At 43.8% G+C, this 26,795-nt stretch overlaps 4 protein-coding genes across 6 annotated transcripts in view; 2 read left to right on the top strand and 2 right to left on the bottom strand.

The window, feature by feature from the left end:
• The window catches only part of LOC6619724 (furin-like protease 1), a 126,238-nt gene extending 107,157 nt beyond the window's left edge, over positions 1-19,081 (top strand). For 2 of the 3 annotated variants that reach the window (XM_032722225.1, XM_032722224.1), the window contains 8 exons: positions 8,438-8,683; positions 8,849-8,977; positions 9,041-9,915; positions 9,979-10,152; positions 10,207-10,325; positions 12,224-12,390; positions 14,407-14,482; positions 18,261-19,081. In XM_032722225.1, coding sequence (XP_032578116.1) covers positions 8,438-8,683; positions 8,849-8,977; positions 9,041-9,915; positions 9,979-10,152; positions 10,207-10,325; positions 12,224-12,390; positions 14,407-14,482; positions 18,261-18,997 — 2,523 coding nt within the window. In that variant the 3' untranslated portion in view covers positions 18,998-19,081. Of the gene's footprint in view, positions 1-8,437; positions 8,684-8,848; positions 8,978-9,040; positions 9,916-9,978; positions 10,153-10,206; positions 10,326-10,470; positions 11,602-12,223; positions 12,391-14,406; positions 14,483-18,260 lie in introns of all 3 variants that reach the window. The other variant, XM_032722226.1, reaches the window with a different exon arrangement.
• LOC6619725 (NADH-quinone oxidoreductase subunit D) lies at positions 6,526-8,330 on the bottom strand. The gene is made up of 2 exons (XM_032722230.1): positions 8,057-8,330; positions 6,526-7,999 (listed from the first exon to the last, which is right to left on the bottom strand). The coding sequence occupies exons 1-2, from the start codon at positions 8,247-8,249 to the stop codon at positions 6,621-6,623; spliced, it is 1,572 nt and encodes a 523-aa protein (XP_032578121.1). The 5' UTR covers positions 8,250-8,330; the 3' UTR covers positions 6,526-6,620.
• Positions 19,082-19,754: 673 nt separating the features above from the next.
• LOC6619723 (myogenesis-regulating glycosidase) lies at positions 19,755-21,914 on the top strand. Its single transcript, XM_032722229.1, has 2 exons — positions 19,755-21,564; positions 21,622-21,914. The coding sequence occupies exons 1-2, from the start codon at positions 19,791-19,793 to the stop codon at positions 21,819-21,821; spliced, it is 1,974 nt and encodes a 657-aa protein (XP_032578120.1). The 5' UTR covers positions 19,755-19,790; the 3' UTR covers positions 21,822-21,914.
• LOC6619722 (centrosome-associated protein CEP250) lies at positions 21,819-26,757 on the bottom strand. The gene is made up of 6 exons (XM_032722222.1): positions 26,399-26,757; positions 25,896-26,341; positions 25,772-25,843; positions 25,359-25,707; positions 22,192-25,300; positions 21,819-22,128 (listed from the first exon to the last, which is right to left on the bottom strand). Exons 1-6 carry the CDS (start codon positions 26,535-26,537, stop codon positions 21,960-21,962), a joined length of 4,284 nt encoding a protein of 1,427 aa, XP_032578113.1. The 5' UTR covers positions 26,538-26,757; the 3' UTR covers positions 21,819-21,959.
• Between the last annotated feature and the right edge of the window lie 38 nt (positions 26,758-26,795).

The raw sequence follows: 26,795 nt of genomic DNA, 5'->3' as shown, positions 1-26,795 counted from the left end.
TTTGCACACTTTGGTGTGCCTCGTTTATTGCCAGGCATCTCTGGCTTCAAGGCGTAATAATAGTTCACATCTGCACCGATTCCTCCTGTAAATTTGCCACCGAGGAGCCCAGAAGTCATGTGGAGGACGAGCTTTTGAGGTATTTTCGAGCATTTCTCGAATATGTTTCCCATATTGCATAGCTCCGTTTTGTGGTGCAGTCAGGGGTATAGATTGCGTTCCTTTTGAGCGCCTTTAATGAGAGCAAACTGCAGGAGAAAGCGATGCGAAACCAATTACCAGGCTACGAATTCAAGACAAAAACCCCATGGAATCGGCATTCAGGAGTAGGAGCCGAAACCTAATTTCAATCAATTTGGCCTAACAAGCGACAGATTGCCAACCTAACGAATCAATTTGATTTCCCAAAGAGGCAAAAGAACTCGATGTCGTCGTACGGCAAACAGCAACAAATTTCGCATTTCATTACAAAACTAAAAAACTGCGCAAGGATACGGACAGCAAAGGATTAAGAGGGCAGTTTCCTAAATGCTCGGCATTGGAGTTCCTCCGATTCGGGACTCGAAAATAAAGCAGCAGTGGCAAGTGGCATCATTACTCAAGCAAATGGGACCATCATCAGTCGATGGCCGGCGAAGTTCCACCCAGAAAACAAGTGCAATCAATTTTCAACAATGGGCGATGCGATGCAATGCAATGCAACTACATCCATTTACCCCCTCCCCCTATATTTTCCCACCCAACTACCCTTAATCCATTCGCTCATCTCCATACAACTGCCTTGTGCCACAAATGCTGATGCTGCCACTTGAAATGCAAAAATATTTGGAAATTCCCCGATTGCATTTGGGGCGCACTGCCTCGACTCCTCGATGGAGCTGTGAATGGAATCCGAGTGCGGCTAATGAGCCACTGCTGAGTCTCAAAAATGAAACCCCTAAACTGAAAGAAGCCGGTGGTGCATTATACCCTTTCAATGGGCCTTAGCCTGGTTCACTAATCCAAGTGCTTGAATCCTGGCTTGTGGTTTTTGGTTCGAACAACTCGATAATTTCACAGTTTAAGTGCATAGCTTAGCAGGCTGAGCATACACACTCATTAAGTGGATTCCAATCGCTGAATCTATTAAAAAGATGTTGTAGTTGGTGCCTTTTCTGTAGAACAAGTAATAAAGTAACAGATTGTAATTATAAAATGTCTTTTTTTTACCATTTTTGGTCAGAAGCACGACACAAAAAGGCGCAAAAGAAACCTGTCACTCTTTACTCTCCTTCGAAAGCCAATAAATTTCGTTTGCTGTTCGCCGACTGTTTGCCAAAGGACATGCATGCTTATCCAAGACTGCGAATGACCAAAGGCCCCCTTTTTTTATTAAACAGCCAGCTCACGTCGCTCCCCCTTCCGCCAATGCAAATGGGAAGGACTTTTATTTGTCCTTGCTCCTTGGCCAAACAAGGTATCCGCTTTAAAACTGAAACTCTTTTTCGGATCAGTGCAGCGGCCTTGGAAGTGATTCGTCAAATTCCGCACTGCCATATATAACAAAAGAACATTTTTGGGGGAAAAAAAAGAACACCGAAAGGATGTCGTTTGTTTACAGGACTGCCAGCTGAACTGGCCCTCGTGTTTTGTTCAACAACTTTTCAAGCGAAGTGGCCCCTCGGTGGCCATCCATCTGGTGGCCATCCATCTGGAGAGATGCGTCTTTTATTGGACATCGGTGGGGCAATCGGATTTAAGGTCTGCGATGAACGATTTAATCCACCTTTCAGCATTTAACAGCTGCAATGAATAGTAATGCCTGGTTGTTGTCAATTCAATTTGAATATTAATTTTCACCTGCGCAAGCGGTAAATAGCAAAGTGATTCGATCCCATTCGAGACTACTGAATGGCATCAATTAAAATAAAACACACTTTTCACCACTGGGTGCTGTTCTGGCAATGTCATCATTAAAACCAAAATGATTTTTATATTTTCAATTAATTTCGAACAATAAATCGGGGTACAACGAGGCTTACCTATGAAAATGCATACAATTAAATCGCCGCATTATTTTGAGAAAGGTTTCGTATGCAACTGAATCGTTAATCATGGATATGATTAATCAAATAAATTGCATTTCGTATGCAGTGGCTGCTAAAACTTAAAGTGCACAGTGCATATAATTTAACAATAATTACTATGAATTATAGATACACGAAATATATTTGATATGAAGGGTATTTTAATTTTGCATTGACAGCTTGAGTACGATTTTGAAACCCAAAACTGTCTCATCATTTGCAATCGAATATTCTGCCATCTCCATTAAGACATCTGTAGTTTGAGGCTATGCTCGAAGATTCTACAAAGGGAAAGTCTCTTGGATCAACCCCCGTAAGATACAGATTTGCGAAAAAAAAAATGTATTGCTCCCCCAATTGCCATAAAAACCGAGAAATTGTGAGGGCAAGTTCATGCCAGGAATTTACAACAGCTGATCTCCTGCTTTATTCAATTTTTTCCTTTGCTACCCTGACAGCCAGATTCGGTTTTGTATCTTACATTCAGCTACCCACAGGGGACAGTTTCGGCAATCCGAAGGGTTGGCTGGCCCACCTGATTGGAAGTGCAAAAATAAGAGAAAAAACCAGCGAGGAAAACCATGTCATAGTATATAGTATTGTAACAATCTCTCCCATGAAAACAATTATGTATTTTCGGGGTCCACGAGATTGCCGAACGGGGGTAGATTTTCCTTAGTCAGCCCTTGGGGTATCACCTTGTGGAAAGCTGGCATATGCGAGGCGTGGGAGTAGATTCGACTTTTTGTTTATCCACCCACATTTAGTGTGGCCCGTAGCTACTACCCATTTCAGTCTTAATGCATGGAAGATCATAATGAGGTTTGACCTATGGATAAAATGGTTTCGCCACTCCAAGCAAGGCAAATACTCCGAAAGGAAAAAGAAAACCCATAAACATGGCTTGTAAAATGCGTGCAGCCTGACCCGCAATTGTTTGTCGCAAATTGTCGCTATTTTCTATAAATATTTTAACAAAAGGCTGGGCTGGCAAGGAAAACTTACAGCCGCCACCCGGAAAAACATATACGTTTTTATGGCATCGTTGTGCTGATGAGGGAAACAAAAGCCAGCCAGGTATCCAATGTACATATGCAAATGGCAACGTTGGTGCCCAAATGATTGGCAAACAACTCGACATGGTTGTGGGATTTCAGACGAGAGTGTTTTGTACCGAAAACCAGGTATGCACTCAAGAACCGAACATAAAAGGTCTATAAAATAGCCACAGTGGCTATGTTATAGCCACTTTTTTGGGCCAAATATTGCTGTTAAAAAAACTTAAACAAGCTCAATCACAAAAGGTGCCCCTCTTTTGATTACCCGTATTTTTTAACTCCACTTTTTTTAATATTACTTATTAAATTTTCCTTTTAATAACACATGCCGAGGGCATGCAAGGAGATTCCCGTAATGGACAATGAGTGCACATACTACATATATGCAACGCGTTGGAAAAAAGCCCACAACAAAATGGTTAAGTCCCCATTTTTTCTGGGAATGATGTTTAACCTTTTCGAAGGGGGATGCCCTGCAGGGAGCTCTTCTGGCCCCACCAACACCCCACACCCATCAACATCCACCCACCGACAACCGCCAACTCTCGCTGCTTTTGACATCTTTCACAGCTCCTGTGTGACAGTTTACAGCTCTCGTATTTTGTACCTCAGCCCATGAGCTTGCGGCTCCATACCCTGCACCTGTCATCGCTTTTAACACTGTGTAATATTTTCCAGCATGCAAGCGGGGAAATCGCACATCCCCAGCTTGCACACTTCCGACTTCCTTGGTCCGCCCACTTAATTGAAAATCCAAACTGCATTTCCTTCTTGACGCGATGGGGCGGTGGATTGGTGGGCTGGGTGGTTTGTTGGCGGTGAGTGCTTGTGTGCGAGCTAAATTAATTAGTAGCTAATGAAACGGGGCACATATTTATACAGGGCTGCTTCCTGTCTGGCTGTCACCAGGTGCTGGTCCTGTTCCACTTCCTGCTCCCGATTCTGGCATTCCATCGATGACCCCAGGCCTCCACTGGCGACGCCGGAAAATTAACCATTTTCAATGGCAATTGAACACATTGCGGTTATTGTGCTCTTTAAGTACAGTGAGGATAAAGATATGGTGAAATTGTTAAGTATTATTTAGCTGTTCCACTTTAGCTTAAACATTTTCTCAGTGTACGTATTAATTTAAAACCACACTCATCTCACATTGCTGCCAATGGCTAAGCCAATATCCTTGGTCCTCCTACGCTCGCCTTTTTTCCTCGCTCGGAACAGCCATTTATCAGGGAGTTCCCCGAGGTGGCCTGCACCAGTGAGCTAGTTGATTAATTAAATTGTTGACAATTTTAAAAGCTTCCATGGAGTGGGCATTATTTACAGCTTAACCCCACAGCTTATATCCCTCTTTGCCTCTAAACGATTTGTTGCTGGCAATTTTTGCCATGGTTTTATTGCCTCTTCTGTGTCATCGTATGCTGTGTTGTTGCAGACAATCCACTAGAAAATTAGTTTCTTGCGGTTAAGATCGCTTAACTTGGCTATGTGATGACTACAATAAATGTATTTGGTATATTGAAGGTTGGAAATATTCTTTGAGATTATTTATTTATTTTATCCATTCCATCATTCGCAAACTCACGAACTTATCCCATATCCTCATTTGCTTAATGTAATATTTATTTATGGCTCCTGAAAGTAGTATCCTGCTCAGAGTGCGTGGGCAGATTGACTTTCATAGGTCACTTTTTTTAATTGAAACCGCATCAAAACAATTAAAACTAAGCCAATTGCCAGTCTAGCCCTAGGAGCACTCAAAAAACTGATCCTATATATATGTATATCCTTTTTTTTTTTTTGCAAAAATGTAGATAACCAGTAGACTGCGTGTTTGTGAGGGTGTGCGAGGTATTAACTTAACTTTTCCACCCAACTCAATTAAAATGTTAGACGAAATTGCATATGCACAAGAGCAGGCAGCAAGTAAACAAATCCAAGTGTACATATGTGTGCGAATGTGTGTGTGCCGCATAAATTAATAAACTTGATAGTGGGCGCGCGAGCTGGGGGCGTGGCACCACTCGTCGGACATAAAAACTAAACGAGCTTTGAGCGCTGGGCGACACGTACGCAGAGAGTAGCAGCAATTAAAATTTTAGTAGTCGCCCAGCCGTGCCAACAGGGGTTTAAGGGTGGTGAGTAGTTTGGGGGTTAAGGGTGGGCACTAGTTGGGGCTAGGTGCTCCGTCTGCTGCTGTCGGCGCATATGTATGCCTCGCCTATCATCCTGTGCCATTCAACAGTTCCAATTTTTCAACTGACACTGGAAAACATGGGGAAAGTCTGCCAACATCCTTGATTCTGCTTCTATGTAGCTTAAAGCTTGGCGATTTCAAAGTAAGCTAGCCAAATTTATGGATATGGCTTTTACTCCTATTTAATTAAGTATATTCATTTTATATCAGGTATTAAATATAAAAAGGTTTTTAATACATTAGCGAAACTTTTAAGCCATACAACTTGTTCAGACCTTATAATGAAATGTGGAACGTGTTTGCAAGGTGGTGGAGGGTGAGAAAGTGGCAACCGGAAGGAGAACGCCACTTCCGCTGTTTGCCAAATCGACAGCGACATCCTGCTGTGGGTCTAAATAAATTGTGTTGGTACCAAACTTAGTGATGGTTTTGGCATGGCCCTTAATGATGTATAAGTTTTGGTTGGATGTAGGTTCCTAGGAATTCGCTTACAATTAGGACCAACACTTATTCACACAGCTATGACATATGTGCCTGGCCAAACCTCAGTTAGGCGGCAGGAATGTATCACATTCACCTCCCAAATTGGTCGAGTTCCTGTGGCTGGCCAAAACAATGTGGCCGAACTTTATGGCCCAGTAGTTGCCATAACTAATTCTGTCAACGCTTCTGCACAACTAATTGTAATTGTAATTGCAAAATAGTTTGACTCAGTCGGCTTCGTGTGCAGCCTTTAAATTGCAATTTGCCAAAGAATTTAGCAAAATGAAATTCAATTAACAACAAAGCACACACACACACACAGCTCTCAAAACTGCGGCAAAATGCCTGCTACTATTTTATCTCACTTACACAGGAACCAAGAGGAAGAGAGATGGCAGATAGCGCGGGAAAGGGACGCAGGAGCTTATGTCATGCGTAACTAAATCAGAACAATTTTGCACAAATTTCAAAAATAATAAAAGCCCATTTTAATTACACTCATGCTCTGGACAGAAATTGTGTGTGTGCTCTAAATTTGTACACTTGCCGAAAATAAATTGTTTTCTATAATGATAAATCAGTGGGATTTTTCAATAACAAATTAATGATTTATATTTTATGTAGTTATATTTATTAGAATTAAGGTTTGAAATTTATCGACCAAAAAATGTTTCTATAAATTAGATACTTTCTCCGAGTGTTATTTAAATTACATGCTGCATAAATAGGCTTCCGTTTTATTTAGGTTTCGGGCATTTGACTTTCATACACAAAATGGGGTCTATAATAAATGTAATTGAAGTTACCAAGCCCTGACTAACGGTCGATTTCGCCAAAAACGATGTCCAGCGATCCAATAATGGCCACAACATCGGCCAGCAGGTGTGCGGGTGCCATTTTGGCCATGAGGGCTAGATGAGCATAGGAAGCTGGACGAATCTTGCAGCGATAGGGACGCGAGGAACCATCGGAGATGAGGAATGCTCCGAATTCGCCCTTGGGCGATTCAACGGCACAGTACGTTTGTCCCGGAGGCACACGGAATCCCTGCGAGAAGTGCTTGAAATGATGGATCAGATCCTCCATGCCCTCCTTCATCTTGCTTCGCTGTGGAGGGCAGATCTTCAGATCATCCACCTTGATCTCACCCGGTGGCATGGAGTCGATGCACTGCTTGATGATATTCACCGACTCGCGCATTTCACGCATGCGCACCAAGTAGCGATCGTAGCAGTCTCCATTCGATCCCACAACCACGTCAAAATCAATCTCATCATAGGCATCGTATGGCTGTTGCTTGCGCAGATCCCACTTTACGCCGGTGGCCCTCAGAACGGGTCCAGTGCATCCATAATTCAAGGCATCGTGTGCGGATATGACGCCAATGCCAATATTACGCATACGCCAGATGCGATTATCGGTCACGACGTCCTCCACCTCATCCAATCGTTCGTTGAATAGATTGATAAACTGATAAAGATCGTGGAGAAACCCTAGAGGTATATCACTGGCCACGCCCCCCGGTCGAATGTAGGCGGCATGCAGACGAGCTCCAGAAGCGCGTTCCGAAAACTCATACAACTTCTCACGTTCCTCGAACAACCAAAAGAGTGGAGTTATAGCTCCACAGTCCAGTACCGACGAACCAATGGCCATTGTGTGATTCGTGAGCCTCATTATCTCCGAAAACATGGTGCGTATGTACTTGGCCCGGCGTGGAACCTCCACATTCAGCAACTTCTCCACCGCAAGGCAGTAGGCCAACTCGTTGGCCATGCAGGACACATAGTCCAGGCGATCGAAATAGGGCAGTGCTTGAGTGTATGTCTTGTACTCGATCAGTTTCTCGGTTCCGCGATGCAGTAGTCCAATGTGCGGATCGGCATTCAGCACCGTTTCGTTGTCCAGCTCGAGGATCATGCGGAGTACTCCGTGTGCCGCCGGATGGGCGGGTCCAAAGTTGATGAGCTTGGTGCGAAAAGTACGATCAACGGGTGGAATCTGTTTTCCCTTGAAATTGGGACGCTTTTTCCACTCGTCACCCTCGGGATACCTTACAATATACGGATGTTTATTCATGAACTCGGGATCTGGATACCAGTAGTGTGTATCATAAGGCTCGTATGGCGGCCCTGGAGGATACAGCTCATCCCAGCTGGGGTCACATTCCTTAACTTTTGGCTCTTCAGGGCAATCTTAAAAAAGCTCCTTATAATGAGTATACCAGAGTTTTGGGAATCAACGTAGCTTACCTTCCTTGTTCGATGAAAACACGCGACGGTTGCATAGTTTTCCGAAATCCGGTCTCTTGAAGGTGGACTTTAAGCCCTCCACGGTCAAATACTTCTCACTGAAGCGGTTCTTGTACGCCTGGAAACGTCTAATTTCGTTGGGTGTGAAGAGCTTGTCAGCCAGCTTGCGAATCCCTTGCGTTCCGCCAGACATGATTACCGGAGTATTAAAAAAATATTAGTTCTATACTAACTTCTTTGTAAAATTAAAAATTTAAACAATTGTTTCTACCCTTAGCTTACTGATGTTAAGAGCAACGACTGCTGTCTCCAGTTTATTATTAGATTTAAATGTTATATTGTAAACTGCCTATTAATCCATTAAACCATCTTTCCTTGCAGATCTTCGATGATCACTACCACTTCGCACATCACAAGGTCTCGAAGCGGTCGCTCTCCCCCGCCACGCATCACCAGACTCGTTTAGATGACGACGATCGCGTCCACTGGGCGAAGCAGCAGCGGGCCAAGTCGCGATCCAAGCGGGACTTTATCCGCATGCGACCCTCAAGGACCTCCTCGCGAGCCATGTCGATGGTGGACGCCATATCCTTTAACGACTCCAAGTGGCCGCAGATGTGGTATCTGGTAAGTGATTGAAAATGCAAACGAACTCAATACCACTCTTAAAAAATATAATGATGATATCAGTGTTTTGTTGTTTCAAGAACACAACCATAAGTATTAAGATATATTATTTAAACAAATATTCTTTTATACCTACAAGTTGTTATAACGTTACATTATTCTCAGAATCGTGGTGGTGGCCTGGACATGAATGTGATACCCGCCTGGAAAATGGGTATTACCGGCAAGGGCGTGGTGGTGACCATTCTGGACGATGGTCTGGAATCCGACCATCCGGACATACAGGATAACTACGTAAGTAGTGGGATTCGTTTATCATGAAAACCATACTAAATCAGCGTATGATAACCTAAACAGGATCCCAAAGCCTCGTATGATGTGAATAGCCACGACGACGACCCGATGCCGCATTACGATATGACGGACTCGAACCGCCATGGAACACGCTGTGCCGGCGAGGTGGCAGCCACTGCCAACAATTCGTTCTGCGCCGTGGGTATTGCCTACGGCGCCAGTGTAGGCGGAGTCAGGATGCTGGACGGAGACGTCACGGATGCCGTTGAGGCACGGTCGCTGTCGCTGAATCCGCAGCACATTGACATATACAGTGCCTCCTGGGGACCCGACGACGATGGTAAGACGGTGGACGGACCCGGGGAGCTGGCATCGCGCGCTTTCATCGAGGGCACAACTAAGGGACGCGGCGGCAAAGGCAGCATCTTCATCTGGGCATCGGGCAATGGTGGACGGGAGCAGGATAACTGCAACTGCGACGGCTACACGAACTCCATCTGGACGCTGTCCATCTCCAGTGCCACGGAGGAGGGCCATGTGCCCTGGTACTCGGAGAAGTGCAGCTCCACGCTGGCCACCACCTACAGCAGCGGCGGGCAGGGCGAGAAGCAGGTGGTCACCACGGACCTGCACCACTCGTGCACTGTCTCCCACACGGGCACCTCGGCGTCGGCCCCGCTCGCCGCTGGCATAGCCGCCCTGGTGCTGCAGTCCAACCAGAATCTCACCTGGCGCGATCTGCAGCACATTGTTGTGCGCACCGCCAAGCCGGCGAACCTCAAAGACCCCAGCTGGTCACGCAACGGGGTGGGGCGGCGGGTGAGCCACTCCTTTGGCTACGGATTGATGGACGCCGCCGAGATGGTGCGCGTGGCCCGCAACTGGAAGGCGGTGCCGGAGCAGCAGCGGTGCGAGATCAACGCCCCCCATGTCGACAAGTAGGAGAAGCAAATAGATTGACCCCTTCGTTGTGGTACTAATTTAAAATCTCTACTTTCCAGGGTCATTCCACCTCGTACCCACATCACCCTGCAACTGACGGTTAACCACTGTCGATCAGTCAATTACCTGGAGCACGTCCAGGCCAAGATTACGCTTACGTCGCAGAGACGAGGAGACATTCAGCTCTTTTTGAGGTCTCCCGCAAACACCAGTGTCACGCTCCTAACGCCTAGGTAAGTGGGGCAGATGGTAACCACCGAACTCCTGCTAAATCCCTCCATCAACAGGATACATGACAACTCTCGTTCCGGATTTAACCAGTGGCCCTTCATGTCTGTGCACACCTGGGGAGAGTCGCCGCAAGGAAACTGGCAGCTGGAGATCCACAACGAGGGTCGCTATATGGGTAAGTCTGGGAACATTTTCGAAGATACCAAACATTGTGCCGTCAGATAGATGCTTTAAACCTGTACCGTTTTACATGCTGCGCTTTTGTGGATCTCACCCACTGAACACCCCATGAACCCACCCATTAACCCACCGGCTTGTAGGCCATGCTCTGCTCAGGGAATGGTCGCTGATCTTTTATGGCACCACTCAGAGCATCGGTCCCAACGATCCGATCTCGGTGCCCAAGCCAAGTGGTTCGGAGGCAACCACCCCGAACAGCAGCAGCACCACCAGCAATCTTCATCAAGCCTATTCACCCCAGTATCCCCGCATTCCACCCAATAACTTTGGTAGCTCACCCTCTGGCGGTTCCAAGTTGCCCCTGGGCAAAGTGCCCCCACCCAATAAATCTAGCTATGTGACCAACAATCCACTGCTGAATTCCGCACCACCCAAACAGGGTTACCAACAGATTTCGGCCACCTACGGCGTGATTTTGGGCAAAACCAATGGAAAGTCTAACAATAACAGCAAGGAGAAGACCAACAACAAGGGAAACAAGGGCAATAATGGTAACAAGGGGAAATCAGGCGGATCGGGCGGTAACCGCAAGGAGCCAACCACCCAGAGCTCCATCATTCAGACAAGCACCAGCAAGAATAAGTACTACCGCATCTCGCAGCAACAACAGCAAAAGAACAACAAGCAGGACAGGAATGGAGTGCAGACACAGAGACCCAAGGCCAACTCCGGCGAGAAATCCTATGACGAAAAGAGTCGCAAGGTGGTGGGTGAGATCACCACGAATTCCGGCAACGGATCCATCAAAGCAGCAAAGCAGGTGAAGGAGAGTACCACTTCCTCGTCGAATTCACGGATACCCAAGCTATTCGAGCGCTACGAGAAGATCCAGGCCATTTTTCCCGAACTAGAACCCTATGAAAACAGTTCTCCCAAAGGAAAACCCAAGCAGGCCAAGCAGGGAAAACAATTCGAGGTGGATCTGTTCAAGCCCACCAATGGTGGAAATAGTCGCCAGGGCAATACGAAGAAGTCACCATCGGTGCCGCCGCCCTCGCAAACGATGGCTACCCTCTCCATTTTGCCCATATTACCCGCCGGCGGTAGTAGCTTCCTGCCCGATCAGAAGATTCTCAAGAAACAGCAACTGCTGATGGCCGCCGCCGGAGTCATGGCTCCCGCTCAGGTGGAGGTGGAAATGGAGGAGATTCCCGCGACTCCGGATTACGAGGCACGGAAAGACCACCGAAAGGAGGTCAACGGACCAAATGGTAGCCAAACAATTTTGGGAACCACATCTTTTGCTTTTTAGTTTCAAATAAAAGCATTATTTGTAGTATTTTCACTACGCCACCTTTATCATTTATTAGTATCAATTAATACTTGTTAAATACTATGGAACTATCATTCCGTGTCAAAAGTACCAATATTTTACTTTCTATTTTATGATTTTCGACCCGTGGCCGTCAATGAAAGTTTGACAGCCACTGAGTGGCACTTTCTTGTTACTTTCATCAATCAAAGTGCAACTTTAAAATGTTTTTTTTTTTTTCGGTTTGTTGGCCATTGGGCTGACGTTGCCATGGCTGCTGTCAGTGGAGCAATTTTTCATTTTTATCCTTTTTGCCGGATTGTGATGAAAGTTGCGATTAGCTTTCGGCACTTGATCTGCGCCATATATAGTACGTATTTCGTTCATATGGTAGATTTATTGGCCCTTCACTGGTCTTGTTTGCCCGCCTGCAATCTGCAATATATCATACATTTTATAACATTTTGCGTTTGTCGTTCGCTGTTGATTTTGTATAGATGTTTCGATTTTATTTGGATTATTGAGCCCTTGGCTAGTCAGCAATAACTAAAAGCATTTGATTTCTCTACTCTGCGTTGCAGCACAAATCACACAATGGGATATGATATTCTACGGCACCGAAACGCCCGCCCAACCCGAGGACGTGGCCAATCCCAGCCAGTCGAACCAGTTCAATCTGTATGGCAACGATATGGCCCACAACGACGTCGAGTACGATTCCACCGGCCAGTGGAGGAATATGCAGCAGGTGAGTTCCGCATCCATTGTCTACCTGTGAAAATCCCCCAAGTGCATGAATAGCTTAATCGCCACATCGTTTTTGAATACAGTGAATGATTGCAAGCCAAGGTTTTCTATTTTAATATATTGATTATAGCTTTATTAATAAATTTAGTTAAACGTATAGGTTTTAATTTAATCTTACATAATTTTAAAGAGTAATATATATAAGTGCATATATGCTTTTAGTTCAGCTTTGCGAACCTTTACTGTATTCATACGCCCCGTTGCCCTTCGTGTTCTGTTTATTTCTTGGTCTTGCAGTGCCTTGTAGATGCTTTGTCTGGGAGCGAGGAGATAGGTAGTGATCAGAATCGCGGCACAATACTGCGTGCTTGCATGTGGCTAGCTTGATAAAACCTTCAGTCAGTCATTCAGGTGGGACAGTTGGACAATCGCAATGGCTTGCAAACTGTGCTGCCTTGCAGGACTCTGGTCCTTTGGCAGGTAGCCTGTTTCTCTCGAGTTTGCTCGAGTTCCAGTTTGTTTATTTTGATTTTTTCTACCGCCAGCCCAGCATGCCTTTTGTTGTTAATGTACGAAGTTCCCCAGCACGCGCCAATGCACAGGAGCCAAAGTATGCAAAGTACTCGCCCAATAGCGCTCATAAATTTGCAAATACTTAGGCATACACTGTCAGCAGCTATCTTTGGGCCTGTTTGCTGCACTGCTCCTGCCTCCAGCCACCTCCACCTCCACCTCCCTAACCAAGTCACCATCCGCCAGCATCTTCATTCCACTTTTGGCAGCCGTTTTTAAGCCTCGTTTTTGGCGTTGGGCCAAGAGGCAGTGCCTCTGTCAGGGACACCAGGACATCGGTGGGCACAGCGAAAAACTATCGCCAGCAATTATTAGAAAACCCCTATGTATAAAATCCCTTTAACTACAGCTGACCAAACCTCACGACTAAGAACGCATAACATTCATTTCGATAGTAGTGCAATATATGTATATTTTGTAAGATTAATTGCTCTGGCATTTTTCTCCGTGTGCGGAGCATTTTTCTAAACTTTGCCAACGTTTGGCCAGCCCATGGCAGCCCGGGCTTTATTCAAATGCACTTTTGCCCCAGGCATGCAGCAATTTTTAACCTTTTGGCACCTATTGTGCTTTAAAAGCGTTGCTGCTTTCCGCCACCGCCACTGGTTGGGCAGCAAGGGATGTGCGGTAATAAAGGCGAGTGCAGTGACCTTAGTTTTTTGCTCCTCACCGCTCGGGCTGGCTGGCAAAAATCTTTTTGCATAACAAACACTTTTCCACGCCGATGAAGGGGGCCCTCCCTCTCCACGCCTTTGAAAGTCCCTCGTCCCTACCATTTTCCTGCGCCAAACTAGCACGCGACGTCATTGCATGTGAACTTAGATAGACTTGGACAGACCTTTTTCGGATGGGGCAGCTATAAATAAGGCCAGACGGAGCCACATACATAAGTGCTTAAAATGCCAGACAGAGCGGCAACATGCAATGAACTACAACAACTGGAATTCGAATCGGAGGGGGCCAAACTTTCAGACGCTTCTGACTGGCCAAATAAAATCAAAGGCACCGACTTTCGACTTTAAACTTTAAACACAGGAGTAATGGCCATAAATGTACTTCAATCCTTGACTTTTGTTCACTGTTGATGACATTCATTTTGTGAATTTCTTACTACTTTTCAAACTAAAATAATAAATCGTATTAGATGTTATACTTGCTTTAAATTGGATTTAAGCCGGATCTTAAAACAACAGTCTTATTGGGATCTGTGTTTAGCTGGATTACCCTTATCCTTGCAATGCTATTTGTTATTTATAGTAACCTAAGCCTTTTAGGTACTTAAAGCACTTAAACCATCCTGAGACTAATCTTTTTAAAAAAGGCCTAACTACGACTGAAGGTATCCTAACCGCTTGTACCATTAAGACCTGTCCTTTGAATATCAATGCTATCTTTAACAATATAATTCCCTATCTTAACCTAGCAATATCCTTTTCCTTTCCAGGTGGGCGAGGTGGGCATGACCCGAGATCACAGCAACACCGCCGCGTGCCTTAAGTGGAGCGATCGCAAGTGCTTAGGTTTGTCCTTACTCTTTTTTATGATCATGCAAGTCTTCTTTCTAAACTTTAAACATGCCAACGACAACAACAACAAGAACAAGAACAACATTATCAAATGCATTAGATAATTTAGTAACAAATGACGGTAAAAAAAAGAAAAGCTAATTGGCAACAGCAAAGAAACAAAATTGAACTGTGTAAAGAACGAAAAACCGAAATGAGATGAAAAGCGAACAAAGAATTTCCATTTAAAAAATTTGATGGCAACAGTGCGAGAAAAAATACAAGTAAAAATAAACAAAAATACAAGTAATTTAGAGTAGGCGAGCTGAGGAGAAGGAATCACTACAAGTCCAAAAAAATATACATACTAAAAATTTTGTAGTTAAATTTAAATGTAAGCCTAGTTGTACACAACGACACAAGCAACACACACACACGCACACGTATTAGGGGGCGTGGCAGGGCAAAAACAAAGGTTGTTCTCCATTTGGTATCCTTTACTTTTTGTTTGTCGAGAAATGGGACGCACAAAGCAAACTTTTGTATTATTTTAGTCGAAATGCAATTCAACGCAACTATATACAAACGTATCCTAAAATATATATATATTATTATACACATTATGTTTAAGAGTTTAGTTGAAATTTATTTGTACGATTCGTTTTTATTGTTTTCGTTTAGTCTGTTTGTGTTTGTTTTAAGCCTGTTTAGTTTGATTTGTTTTTCTCATGTTTTTTTTCCAAATGCCTGCTTCCCATGTACACCGGAAAAAATTAAGATCACTTTTGATCACCCAAACTACTTAATGTCAAGTCAAATTGTTCATGTCATTCTAATCCTTTTACTTATACAAATTTACATTGTTTTGTTATAATTATTAATAGCAGGTTTTAATAAATCTATCGAATTGATCTTTAAAAATTTGCATATATTTTCCTGTGTAACGATCTGTATGTATATATGTGTACATGTAAACTAAATGCATTATTTCAGATATTGCCAAGCCAGCCAAGTAGTCGCGCCACAGTTTGAAAGGCACTGTACGCAAGCTTAAGCTTTTTAATTATATTTTTTGCCTATAATTTGAGTTCCCTTCTTGACTTTTGATTTTGTATAAGAAATATTGTTTAATGCCATGCAGCCAAACGAAAGGAATGTTCAACAGACACAACAACAACCACTGCAGTTTAGAGTTCATAGTAAAAGACTGTTTCTTAAAATTAAAACTAAATCTTGGACAGTGGTAAATGATTAAAATGGGTCGACGGAGTGAAAGGATGCGAAAAATGAAAACCAAATCTAAGTAATTAATGGAAATATTTCTAGAGTTAAGGCGCTAAGCAAAGCAAACCACTTTTGTATCAAAAATAAACGAAAACAAAACGAGAAATGGTCATGAACATAAACGTGACCAAGTAAATAATATATCCTAAGGTGTAGGGGTGAAGCATAGCGTATTAATTGAAAAGTAGGCAGCAACCACTAAACAATTAAATCGTATTTATATTAAACAATTTATAAAAAGTTCCTGCAGTTTTCAACAAAGTTTCAACATAAATCTAAAGCGTGAAACACACATAATTATTGCAAATTAACACTGAATTGCCGGTTTATTTTGTCCACAATGCAAAGAAACACATACAAAACATATCTTTGTTAAAAAATTTGTTGCCTACTTAAATCATTATTATTAAACACAAATCAAAAGCAAATTGAGTGCAATAATTATTATTAAATCTTTAAATCTGCATTAAGCAGCAGATAAAACTTAAAAGGGTTTTCGTTTCTTATCAAACCGACAAACAAAAACATATCATTTTATATTTGTTTGATTTCGGAACTAAGTACAAACTATTAGTTTACTTAACAAATTCTATACAAAATTACTTATCTCCTTTGTGATTTATATTTCTATTTTATTGGTTTTGACTTAGAGAAATGTTCCCGATATCTATGCATTTTCGTTGTATGAATAATCATATCGTAACTGCACAATAAACAATACAAATATAAATGTTAATTTAATAAACAAGTTAATAGCGATGTAACGAACAAGAGGTGGAGTATCTTTTTGTTGTTGTTGTAATTAGCAAACACACACACACCCACATACACTTAGCCAGAGCATAAGATATAAACAAACTAAAGCTAGCATTTCTCTATCTGCATTGACAAGCAATCGAAAATAGTTGAATTAACCCCCAATTCCTCAGTATACACGAATAATATGCTATACGCACTAGCAGCGAATCGAAATGCCGAAAATATTAACCAAGCCAATATACACAACACAAAAACTTACAAGTATTTGCCGAAAACTTGGGCAAGTGCCCACATAAATTATGTTGAACAAATTTCCAAGTGAGTTTGGTTAGGAACACAACAAAATTCTGCTCCGTTTCCAAGTCTTCTGTTGTTCTTAAACGCACACGCAGTTTTGGTACTTATTTAACTTCGAGAGCCAGAATACACAGGAAACTAAACTCGGAAGCATATTTACTCTAACAACTAATTAGAGAGAAAGCCAAATTAATATGTAAGCTTATACTAAACAACAAAAATTTGAAAAGATAAAAACAAAAAAAAAAAAAACGAAAAAAAAGTAAACGAAAACTGGTACTAGGGCATGGGGTAGAAACTAGAATTAAAACGTATTAACTTTAAAGCCACGAAATTGTAAAATAACATTGGAGCAAAAACAGTAAATTAATGCTTGCAATTAGTGAGAGGAAGCGAAATAAAATTAAACTTTTTTAAATGTAAAGAAAGCGAAACTGAAATTAAACACTTAAATTTAGTGACACAACCTCGTAGGGATGGTGGAAATTGAGAATGACGCAATTCGAAACTCAATACAATTTTTTATATATGTTTGTGTATATATCTATCTATATAATATCTATGTGAGTAATAAATAAATGCATTGACAACGTAAAAACCAAAACTCCTTAAAGGCAATTTATTTACAACAAAAAACTAAAAGCCGCAAGCGAAACATGCTCAAAAAATTAATTATACAAATATGATGAAAGGAGCGCTCACAAATTGAGGTTTTCAGATTGCAGACAAGGTGAGTGTGGCTTCATCCTAAGTATTGTTTTGTTCTACTTTTTGGTTTAAACGGACAGTTTAACTACTTCCCACTGCTGTGTGACATTAACCACTTTCTAATTCGTTTAATTCGTTACGTTGCCTTTTTAACACAATAGAAACCCACGTTTTCATGTCCATAATTGGTGTTTTTTCCTGGTGGAGGTAAAGCAAATATGCCTACACTTGCCATCTTCAATCGCACACTGGCTTCTATGATTTTTCCTATTTATTTTTTGAGCATGTTTTTCCTGCTGAGCTTGCTTTAAATAAAACCCTCACATTTTTGGTTGCAAACGGTTGTGTTTCAGTGTTAAGAGTTTGTTTTGAAAAATATAAAAAATATATAATATAAAACTAATGAATGTGAATTTGACATAAACCAATATAACTCATATTAAAACGCTACAGTATTAGTAGTAATAGATTGCAGTAGTGGATTTAAAAATAGCCAATAATTATAAAAAAAAAAACAGATTACCCATTTAATCGCTTGTGTGTTTTCATAGCGTTTTATTCCAATCTCAACACGCACAAACATTGCTCAATTTTATTTCGTTTGAGTTTCTCACTAAGCTTTTGTAACAACTTTCTAACCAACTATTTTCCAAACTTTCCCTTTCGCAAAATCTGTCGCTGAGGTAAATCACTTCCTTGGATTATAAGTAAATATTTAACTTCAACCTTCTCTAAATTTCCACAGAGTGCAATGACTCCGCCTATATGTTCGAGAACCAGTGCTACGATGTCTGCCCGGTGCACACATATCCATTGGACAAGTTCAAAGCGGAGGAGGATGAGCAGGATGACGAGGTGACAAGGGGTCCGGTTAATCCCTACAGCAGCTCCCCCACGGATCATTCCCTGTTGATGTCCAACAGCTTGGATGACAAGCAGGATCCTCTGCAGGCGGAGGATCGACGTCGTCGTACTCCACTCACCCAGCTGGTGGAGGTGCCTTCTCGGGTCTGTGCCGCCTGCGATCGGAGCTGCTTGGAGTGCTACGGTGCCCTGGCCTCCCAGTGCATCACCTGCTCTCCGGGCAGCCAGCTGCGTAAGATCCTGAACGAGACCTTCTGCTATGCCTATGTGGTGCGTAGCACGGGAATGGCCAGTGTGGTGGACATATTAAAAATGGACGATAGGGATACCCAGCAATATATGACTGGCACAACTGTGCTCCTTCTGGTTTCGGTAATTTTCACCCTGATGGGCGTAGCAGTGGCCGGTGGCATCGTGTATCACCGAAGGGCAATGGCTCGATCCAACGAACTCTACTCCCGAGTTTCCCTAATCCCCGGTGACGAAAGTGACTCTGAGGAGGACGAACTGTTCACGGCCAACTTTCTAGCGAGAATGAGTGGTGTTAATATATATCACGACGAAGAGCCAAGCAAAAAGATCTTTGGGGAAGATGAGATCAGCCACATGGTACCCTAAATAATCAAAACAAGTTATTAGTTAGGTCATGCATTTAGCCATCCTCATAGCCACCAGAAATATATCTACATCCTAAGCGACGGACAATCGCATTTTTGGTCTATATTTTGTTACATTCGACGGCATTACAGCTCCTTTATTTCAAGCCAAAATAGATTAAAGTATTAAAAGTAAAAGGAAAAAATTAAAACTAATTATTTGTAATATTTTTGCCTTAATAAAACGATTTTAACTTAGCTCAAAATGTTTAATCACTTAATGAAATAAAGGTGAGTCACTGTAATATGATCACGCCTTTATTATTTAACGACTACTGCTCGAAACTTTGAAAGAGCTCGAAAGAGGTATAATTCATCGATTTAGCGATATAACACTTGAGGAAATGCTCAAAATGTTCATGTAATGATAAGAAACTGTTGCATTTGATATCAGGATTTTTCAGATTACTTCTGAAGTCGTCCTTGACTTTTAGAAGACACTTGTTGAGATAGGCTTATATTGTTTTTATTGATGACTGTGTATGTAGGTGAACTGCAATCTCAGCGGTGACAACAATCAATTAGCTAATGGAAAATAAAGGAATTCAGGTGGGACCCCGCTTATCAGACAGGTTATCACGGAGCCGTCTGAAGTGTTCTCCCCAGGTGAGAATTGTGTTGACATCGCTCAAGTTTTATTTGTATAATACGCTGACCGAAGCCCCAACGAAGTTCCATTGATTTTCTTATCGCGACTATATTAGGTAGATCAGCCAGTGCATTACCGGCAGTCGTGTTTTGAGAAAGGCTCGAAAATGAGGTTTATTTTACTATCCCTGCTGCTGGCATCCTGCTGCCTCTGGGAGGCGGTTCACACTTGTGCCAGCATCGAGCAGCGCTATAAGTTCCCCAACAGCAATGTCTACGTGCGACTTAGGAGAGGTGATAAGTTGCAGTATGAGCTGATGAAGGGCGAGAAGTCCCTGCAGACGGTGACCTTCGACAACTTTGACAGCAGCGCCAATCTGGTGAAGACTAGCAGTGGAAGCTACCAGCTCACCGATGGCCAATCCACCGTGGAGTTCACCCTGGTCAGAAGCGGAGTGGTTGCAGACACTGGCAGTGAGATAACCCATCTGAAAGTTTCCCGAGATCAGGTGCTGCAAGGCAGCCAACCTAGGGATTGTTTCCCCTTGAAGACCGGATCGACGCACTGGTTCAGTGGTCCGGAGCAGAAGCAACATTACTGGCCTGTGGAGCGACAGAGGCATAGTAACTATTCATATCTGCCAAAGGAGCTGGACAACTTTGGTGTTGGTGAGCGATATTGGTTGAACGGCGACGGAGTCTTTTTGTATGTGGAGAGCAACACTCCGCTGTTTATTGATCAGAATAGTGCTGCCTATCCTGACCAGCTGTGTCTGAGTGCCATCAGTGCTCTGCCCTATGATCCCCGAGTGACCTCCGCCAAATTCGTTTACCACGTTGCTGTGGGCAAGGATGCCAAGGCAGCTCACAGGTATGCCGTTAAAACGTTCCTCGGCCAACCCACAGGCTATCCCGATGAGCGAATGGTCATGCATCCTGTGTGGTCCACTTGGGCTCTCTACAAGGCCGAAATATCCGACGATGTGGTACGTGACTTCGCCAAGCAGATCCTGGATAATGGGTTCAACAACAGCCAACTGGAAATCGACGACGATTGGGAGGATTGCTATGGAGCCATGACCTTCAGGAAGAACAAGTTCCCCGATAGCAAGACCCTGACTGATGACCTCAAGGCCATGGGTTTCCGTGTGACCCTGTGGATTCATCCATTCATTAACAACAACTGCACAGCCATTTACGATGAAGCTAAGTCTAAGGGTTACCTCGTTCTCGATCACGAGGGAAGCTCCGACACGCAATGGTGGAACAGCAAGCCCAAGGATGCAGCCATTTTGGACTTTACCAAAACTGAGGTTCAGGAGTGGTTCAGCAAGCGTTTGAAGCGTCTGCAGGATGAGGATGGCATTGATAGCTTCAAGTTTGATGCCGGAGAGACCAGTTGGCTACCCAGTGATCCAGTGATCCAGGCCAGCAGCTCCATGGTGACTCCACTGCAGGCGGTGGGTGACTACGTGCGTACTGTAGCGGCATTCGGAGACATGGTAGAGGTTCGATCAGCCCAGAACACTCAGGATCAGCCAATCTTCGTGCGCATCGTGGACAAGGACTCCGAATGGGGATGGAACAACGGACTGCTCACACTGATCTCTTCGATGCTGCAAATGAACCTCAACGGTTATCCTTTCGTCCTTCCCGATATGATTGGTGGTAATGGCTACCAAGAGAAGCCACCAACCAAGGAGCTTTTCCTCCGTTGGCTGCAGGCCAACGTCTTTATGCCCGCCCTGCAGTTCTCCTTCGTTCCCTGGAACTTTGACGACGAGGCCATCGCGATCAGCAAGAACTTCACCGCCCTCCACGCCACCTACACGCCTTACATCATGAAGCTGTTTAAGCGGGCTGTGGATTCTGGTGAACCTGTGAATCTTCCCCTCTGGTGGATCGCCCCCACTGATGAGGTGGCGCAGTCTATCTATGATGGTAATCCTTTCACTTAACTTGAAATCTTATCAGCTATAACTTGTTTATATCTCGCAGAGTTCCTTTTGGGCGAAGACATCATCGCTGCTCCCGTTGTGGTCGAGGGCGCCACCAAGCGAGACATTTACCTGCCGGAGGGCAAGTGGAAGGATGGCAACAGCGACCAGGTGTACACTGGACCCACCTGGGTGATGGACTACGACGCTCCCTTGGACACCCTTCCCTACTTTATGCGCGTGGGATTCACACTGGAGTAGAGCGGAAACCAGTTTTTATTTCTAAACCTACTAGGGTGAAAATTAAAAAAAAAACAGAAAGCGAACAAACTTAATAAAGTTAAATAATTAAAACAATGTTGACACAGATAATTTGGTAAAATCGAATGGTTCGTATCTTCAAATCTTATGGGCCGCCATTTGCTTTCTGTTTGGAGGCGCAAAGTCACCCGATCCGGACAGCGAGTTGAGGGTATATCTTGGAGACATGCCATTCTGGCGAAACTGCCCGTACTCCCGCTCGAATTCCACAGCATCCTTGGTCAGGATCTTTCGCAGGTCAATGGGTCTGCAAACGAAATGGACTTACGTAAGTTAAATTAAAGGTTTTACTAAAAAAGCAGAAACTTACTCGACTCTAATATTGTTATGCTCCCTTTCCAAGCTCCTTTCGTACATGGCCAGCTTGAGGGCGTGCACCCGTTTGGCCGATCTGCGCCAACGCTTCCTAAAGTGTTCCTTTTCGCGGGCCAGATTATTATACCGGTAATGCTGCGATCTTAGTTCCTCGAGTACTTCCTTGAGGTCTCCTTCGTCGGAGCCCTGTGCCTTGAGATCCCCAATCTGTTGTTCCATGGCCGCGATGCGCACCTTCAGTTCCGTTTTTTCGCTGTACAGCTGAAGGTTCTCCTGACGCAACTCTTTACTCCGATTCTCGAAAAGCTTAACCTGCTCCTCCATTTCCGATTTCAGCAGCGCTATGTGCTCCTCGAGTTCTGTAAACTTCGCCTCATAGTCAACTTCAGATACATTAGTTACTTTGCTTTTAAAGTTCTCATCCAGATTCGTCTCCACCTTGTGCAGATGATGTAATCTGGCCTCTTGGCTTTCCATCTGCTCCAACTGTTTAATGTAGTGCATCTCTTTGCGTGCCAGCTCCTGCTCAAAGAGGTCTATTTGCTGCCTCCGCCAGGACTTGATTTTTTGTCCTATTGAGTCAATAGTACTTGAAGGCTGTTCCATGGTGAAATCCTCCTCAGACGTGGTTTTTAACTTTCGAGATTCACCTTTTTTCGTTTTCGGATGTCCCTCAACTGTTGGATTATCACAGGCAGGCTTGGTCTTTTTTTTAATAATTTTTTTAGCCTGAATAGAAACAACTTCATCGGCTGGTCTTCTATTTTCGGTGTCCTCTATGTTCTCAAGAACAACCGATGATTTCTTCCTGATTATTTTCTTTTTGACGGGCTTTACTATTTCCGCTTCTAAAGTTTCGTAGTCTTGAGCGACAGTATCATTCGTTACCAAAGTCTTCTTAAGCTTCTTCTTTTTCAAGACTTGAACATCCGTCTGTACATCAGGATCTATTAACTCTTTGCATTTTACATTACCCTCCGTCTTGGAGATATTTTTTTGGGAACTGGTGTACTCAACGTGGATCAACTGTTGGTCTCCTGACGTAGCCCTCTTCTTTTTTTTTACACGATCTACTTGAGGCTGATCCGTTATAGGATTTGCATTATCGATCTCTCGGAATTCCGACTGCGAAGAAGGTTCCTCGGAGGGTGTAAGCTCCGTCTGGTATACCTGATCATCGTGTATCGCATTTTTTTTCTTTTTCCTAACACAATCTGTCTTAGAACGAGCAGATCTTAGATTACCCTTAGACATACTGATATATTCTTCGGACCTGACTTCAACCACAAGATCGTCTTTTGACAAAGAGCTCATTTTTTTCTTTTCACGATCTCGTTTGGGATTGACAAGAGTGACCCGCTGTTCTGTTTCTGTGTAAACAATTTCAGCAGGTCTTAAATTGCCTTCCGACAGAGAAATATACTCTTCAGAGCTCGCCAAATCGTTCAGGTTTATCGGATTTTCACCTATCATTGTCATAGGATCCCTTTCAGGCTGACGGAAAGATATTTCCTCCTCATATGAGGTTTCATTATCGATTCTTTTAACCTTATCCTCTTCGTGTTTTTTAACTTTCCTTTTTGGCTTGGAAGCTTTTGCCTGAGCGAGCGCCACCTGATCCTCGTAGAGAACCTTGTCGAGCTCAGCGGGGCAAGTCTCCTGAAGAAACTTTTCCGTTTCAACCAAGGCTTGAGTCTGCACTTTATTAACCTCCACCCATCGGGCCCGAAGGCGTAGATCGCCTTTAGAGGGGTTAGGTCTTCCTTTTTCCAGAGTACTGTTGGATGAATCTTCAAAGTTATCCAATTCATCAGATATAACTATTTTTGATTTAGATTTCCGTTTCTTTTGGATACTAAATAAACTTATGTCTGTCTCTAAATCAGTGTCCATGGGCTCTGGTGCTTTCAAAGTTTTGGAAGCTCTTGGTTTTTTGCCTAACTTTTCCTTGGAGGAACTTTGTTTTTCAGAAAGAGCATGATCGTAACTTAAGTCCTTTTCATTCTCTTCGTGGCTGTCCTTCTTCTGTAAGCCTCTTACTTCCGATTGATTAGTTAATATAGGAAGATTTTCCTGGATTTGTGGCACATTATTTAGTTCAATCTGGGAAAACGGTTTAGATTTTCTTGAAGATTTTGGTGAGACCTCATTAATTGTTTCTAGATGGTTTTTTTCCCCTTGCAATTCCAGGTCTGCCTTTTTGTGTTTTCTTACTTTGAGCTCCGTTCGCACTAAGGTCTCGCTTTGATCTGCTTTTATCCTTTCCAACTCAGCTATCTTCTCTAGTCTTTTTTCCTCCAGCTCGAACAAGTCTAAAGAAGTGAGTTCATCAACATTTTCGAGATTCTCCAAAGAGTTTCTGGTATTTTTTGAAGATATAGTTGTTAAATGATTGTTTAAAGATTCCCTGATTGATTTCTTTGACTCGTGGATTGAATTCGGTGACTTTCTTTGCGGAGATGTATTGTGTTTTGACTTTTTGGCATTAGATTTCATTTCGATTTCTTCTGTTTCTGAATCATCCAATTGTTTCATTGCATTATATCTAATTTCATCTGTCTCTTCAATTTCAGTCAAATTCAAACTCGAACGAACTACCGAGGCGCAAAACGTCTGTCCCAAATACTGCTCATCCTCGCTATCCAAGTTAACCTCTTTACTGCTAAGCCGGGTGAATTTCTTCCTCCTGTTCTGAGACTGTCGCAAATGCGACGGTCCATCCGAGTCGTGGGCTTCTTCGGGAGGTAAAGATCGATAGGATCCATCCGAGGCTGACAACTCAGCACCTACATTCAGACTTTCCAAGGATGCGTTATTTTGTGAGTGCAAGGTCACTTCGGGGTCCTTGCGACCCTTTGGCACATCTCGAATGACGCCGCTGGCAATCGAAGGTGTTCGTTCGGGCTCCTCCTGCTCCTGCCTTGAAAAGATCGTCTTCAGATCCACACTAAAAGTGTACTCCATTAGTGGCGGCTTGGGTTCCCTACCGCTGTCCGTACGGCCAAATCGGTTGAAGGAGAAGGAGCCGTTGGCGGTGTACTTTCGGTTGTCGGAGAAGTAGTCATCCGTAGGTAGTAGATTAGTGAAGTCCATGCGGTAATGAGCTATAAAGTAAATTTAATAATGTATTGTATTAAAAAGCTATTAAAAGGCCATCCTCACCTATAGCCGTTCCATTCATGTACATGTTAATGGGCAGATAGAAGATGCGCTGAAAATAGAGCCTCATGCTGCGCAAGGATGTCTTGAAACGCAGTCCAAGGACATCGTTGAGAGTGTAGGTGTCGGATTCGTTTAACTTTAATTCGATGTTGGTTACATTGCCCACAAAGTCGAACACCAGGATCACGGAGCTAGGTGGTTTGCCCTGGTTAAGCGACTTCACCAGACCGGTCACGTTCCTCAGCTCCTTCAGCTGCAGCACCACCTCGATAATGTCACAGTCGACCAGCGGATCATTGCCCACCTGCAGCAGGCCCAGTTGCACCAACGATTGTACATAGACGTTGGCCTGGTGTAATCAGAAAAATAAGATTAGTTGTATGGCACTGATATTCCCAAATCCACCTTCTTACCTGCGACTGCAGCATGCTGGCAGTTATCGAGTGTCCGGGCGACTGCATCGGTGGTGTGGGTGGCGCTTTGACCTAATGCAATATACATTAATATACGCTATGCTCCACTTTCTCAACCACTTACTTCGGTAAACTGCATGAAGTGTTCAAAGTCCTTGGTGTGGAGGATGGACTTCTTGATAATGGTCAGCATGAGCAGCACCTCCGGCTTGTGGGAGCGGAACTCACTGCTGGTGCAGATGAGCTTGTGCCAGAACATCTTCAAGTGCGGACTATTCTGGCTGCCCACCGTGCCGAGCACTGGCAGTCCTCGGACAGGCAGGAGCAGCGTACCAATGGTCTTTCGTTCCGCTCCGCCGCCACGACAGGCATAAAAGGTCATTTTGACGGGACGGTGATCGGTTTTGAGCCGCTTAATCCCAGCCAGATCACACTCCCAGATGCAGTTGCTGTTAAAGATGATGGTCTCCTCCGACTGGGTGCCCTCCACCTCAAAGTCCACGCTGTTCAGAGTGGCGTTCATCACTATCTGCTGACGATCAGTGGCATCGCGTCCAATGAAGTTTATCGCTGGACAGAGAGTAAGCTATTAGCTTTAGGAATGCCAGGTACAATATAATAACCCACCCTCAACCACGTGGAGCAGCACGCAATAGACCTGGTCGGAATCCTTGGAGCTGACACTTCCGTTTCGGCCCCCGCTGCGGCCACCGCTTCGGCCACCGCTGGCTGTCATCAAACGAGGTGCCTTAAATGGCTTTACCATCTTTGTGTATGGGTATCAAATGTTGATTTGGAGAGTGTTAAACTTTCAAAGCAAAATTTTAACGTGGATCCTCGAAAGCTAGTGCATCGAGTTCCGCTGCGATCCTCCTGTTCCGTAGTTACCTCTGCTTCTATATAGTTTTGTATGTGACTGCTTACCCACTCTGAACGGAGAGGCAAAAGCCACTTCGATTGGTTTCCAAGGTTACGCCTGGCGATTACTATCGAGTGTGTGGAAAGCAGGTGGAACTGGCGCACT

The sequence above is a fragment of the Drosophila sechellia genome, chromosome 3R (genome assembly GCF_004382195.2).
Source record: "Drosophila sechellia strain sech25 chromosome 3R, ASM438219v1, whole genome shotgun sequence".
In the NCBI taxonomy this organism is placed as follows: domain Eukaryota; kingdom Metazoa; phylum Arthropoda; class Insecta; order Diptera; family Drosophilidae; genus Drosophila; species Drosophila sechellia.
This window is presented reverse-complemented; position numbering and strand designations above follow the sequence as displayed.

What these genes read in the sequence shown, in the direction of transcription:
- LOC6619725 (XM_032722230.1), bottom strand. Translation starts at nt 8,249, where the DNA reads ATGTCTGGCGGAACGCAAGGGATTCGCAAGCTGGCTGACAAGCTCTTC. An exon ending in GTTTTCATCGAACAAGGAAG is followed by an intron (nt 8,000 to 8,056) that starts GTAAGCTACGTT and finishes AGCTTTTTTAAG; the next exon opens with ATTGCCCTGAAGAGCCAAAA.
- LOC6619723 (XM_032722229.1), top strand. Translation starts at nt 19,791, where the DNA reads ATGAGGTTTATTTTACTATCCCTGCTGCTGGCATCCTGCTGCCTCTGG. An exon ending in GGCGCAGTCTATCTATGATG is followed by an intron (nt 21,565 to 21,621) that starts GTAATCCTTTCA and finishes TATATCTCGCAG; the next exon opens with AGTTCCTTTTGGGCGAAGAC.
- LOC6619722 (XM_032722222.1), bottom strand. Translation starts at nt 26,537, where the DNA reads ATGGTAAAGCCATTTAAGGCACCTCGTTTGATGACAGCCAGCGGTGGC. An exon ending in ACTTCATGCAGTTTACCGAA is followed by an intron (nt 25,844 to 25,895) that starts GTAAGTGGTTGA and finishes ATATTGCATTAG; the next exon opens with GTCAAAGCGCCACCCACACC. An exon ending in CATGAATGGAACGGCTATAG is followed by an intron (nt 25,301 to 25,358) that starts GTGAGGATGGCC and finishes TTTACTTTATAG; the next exon opens with CTCATTACCGCATGGACTTC.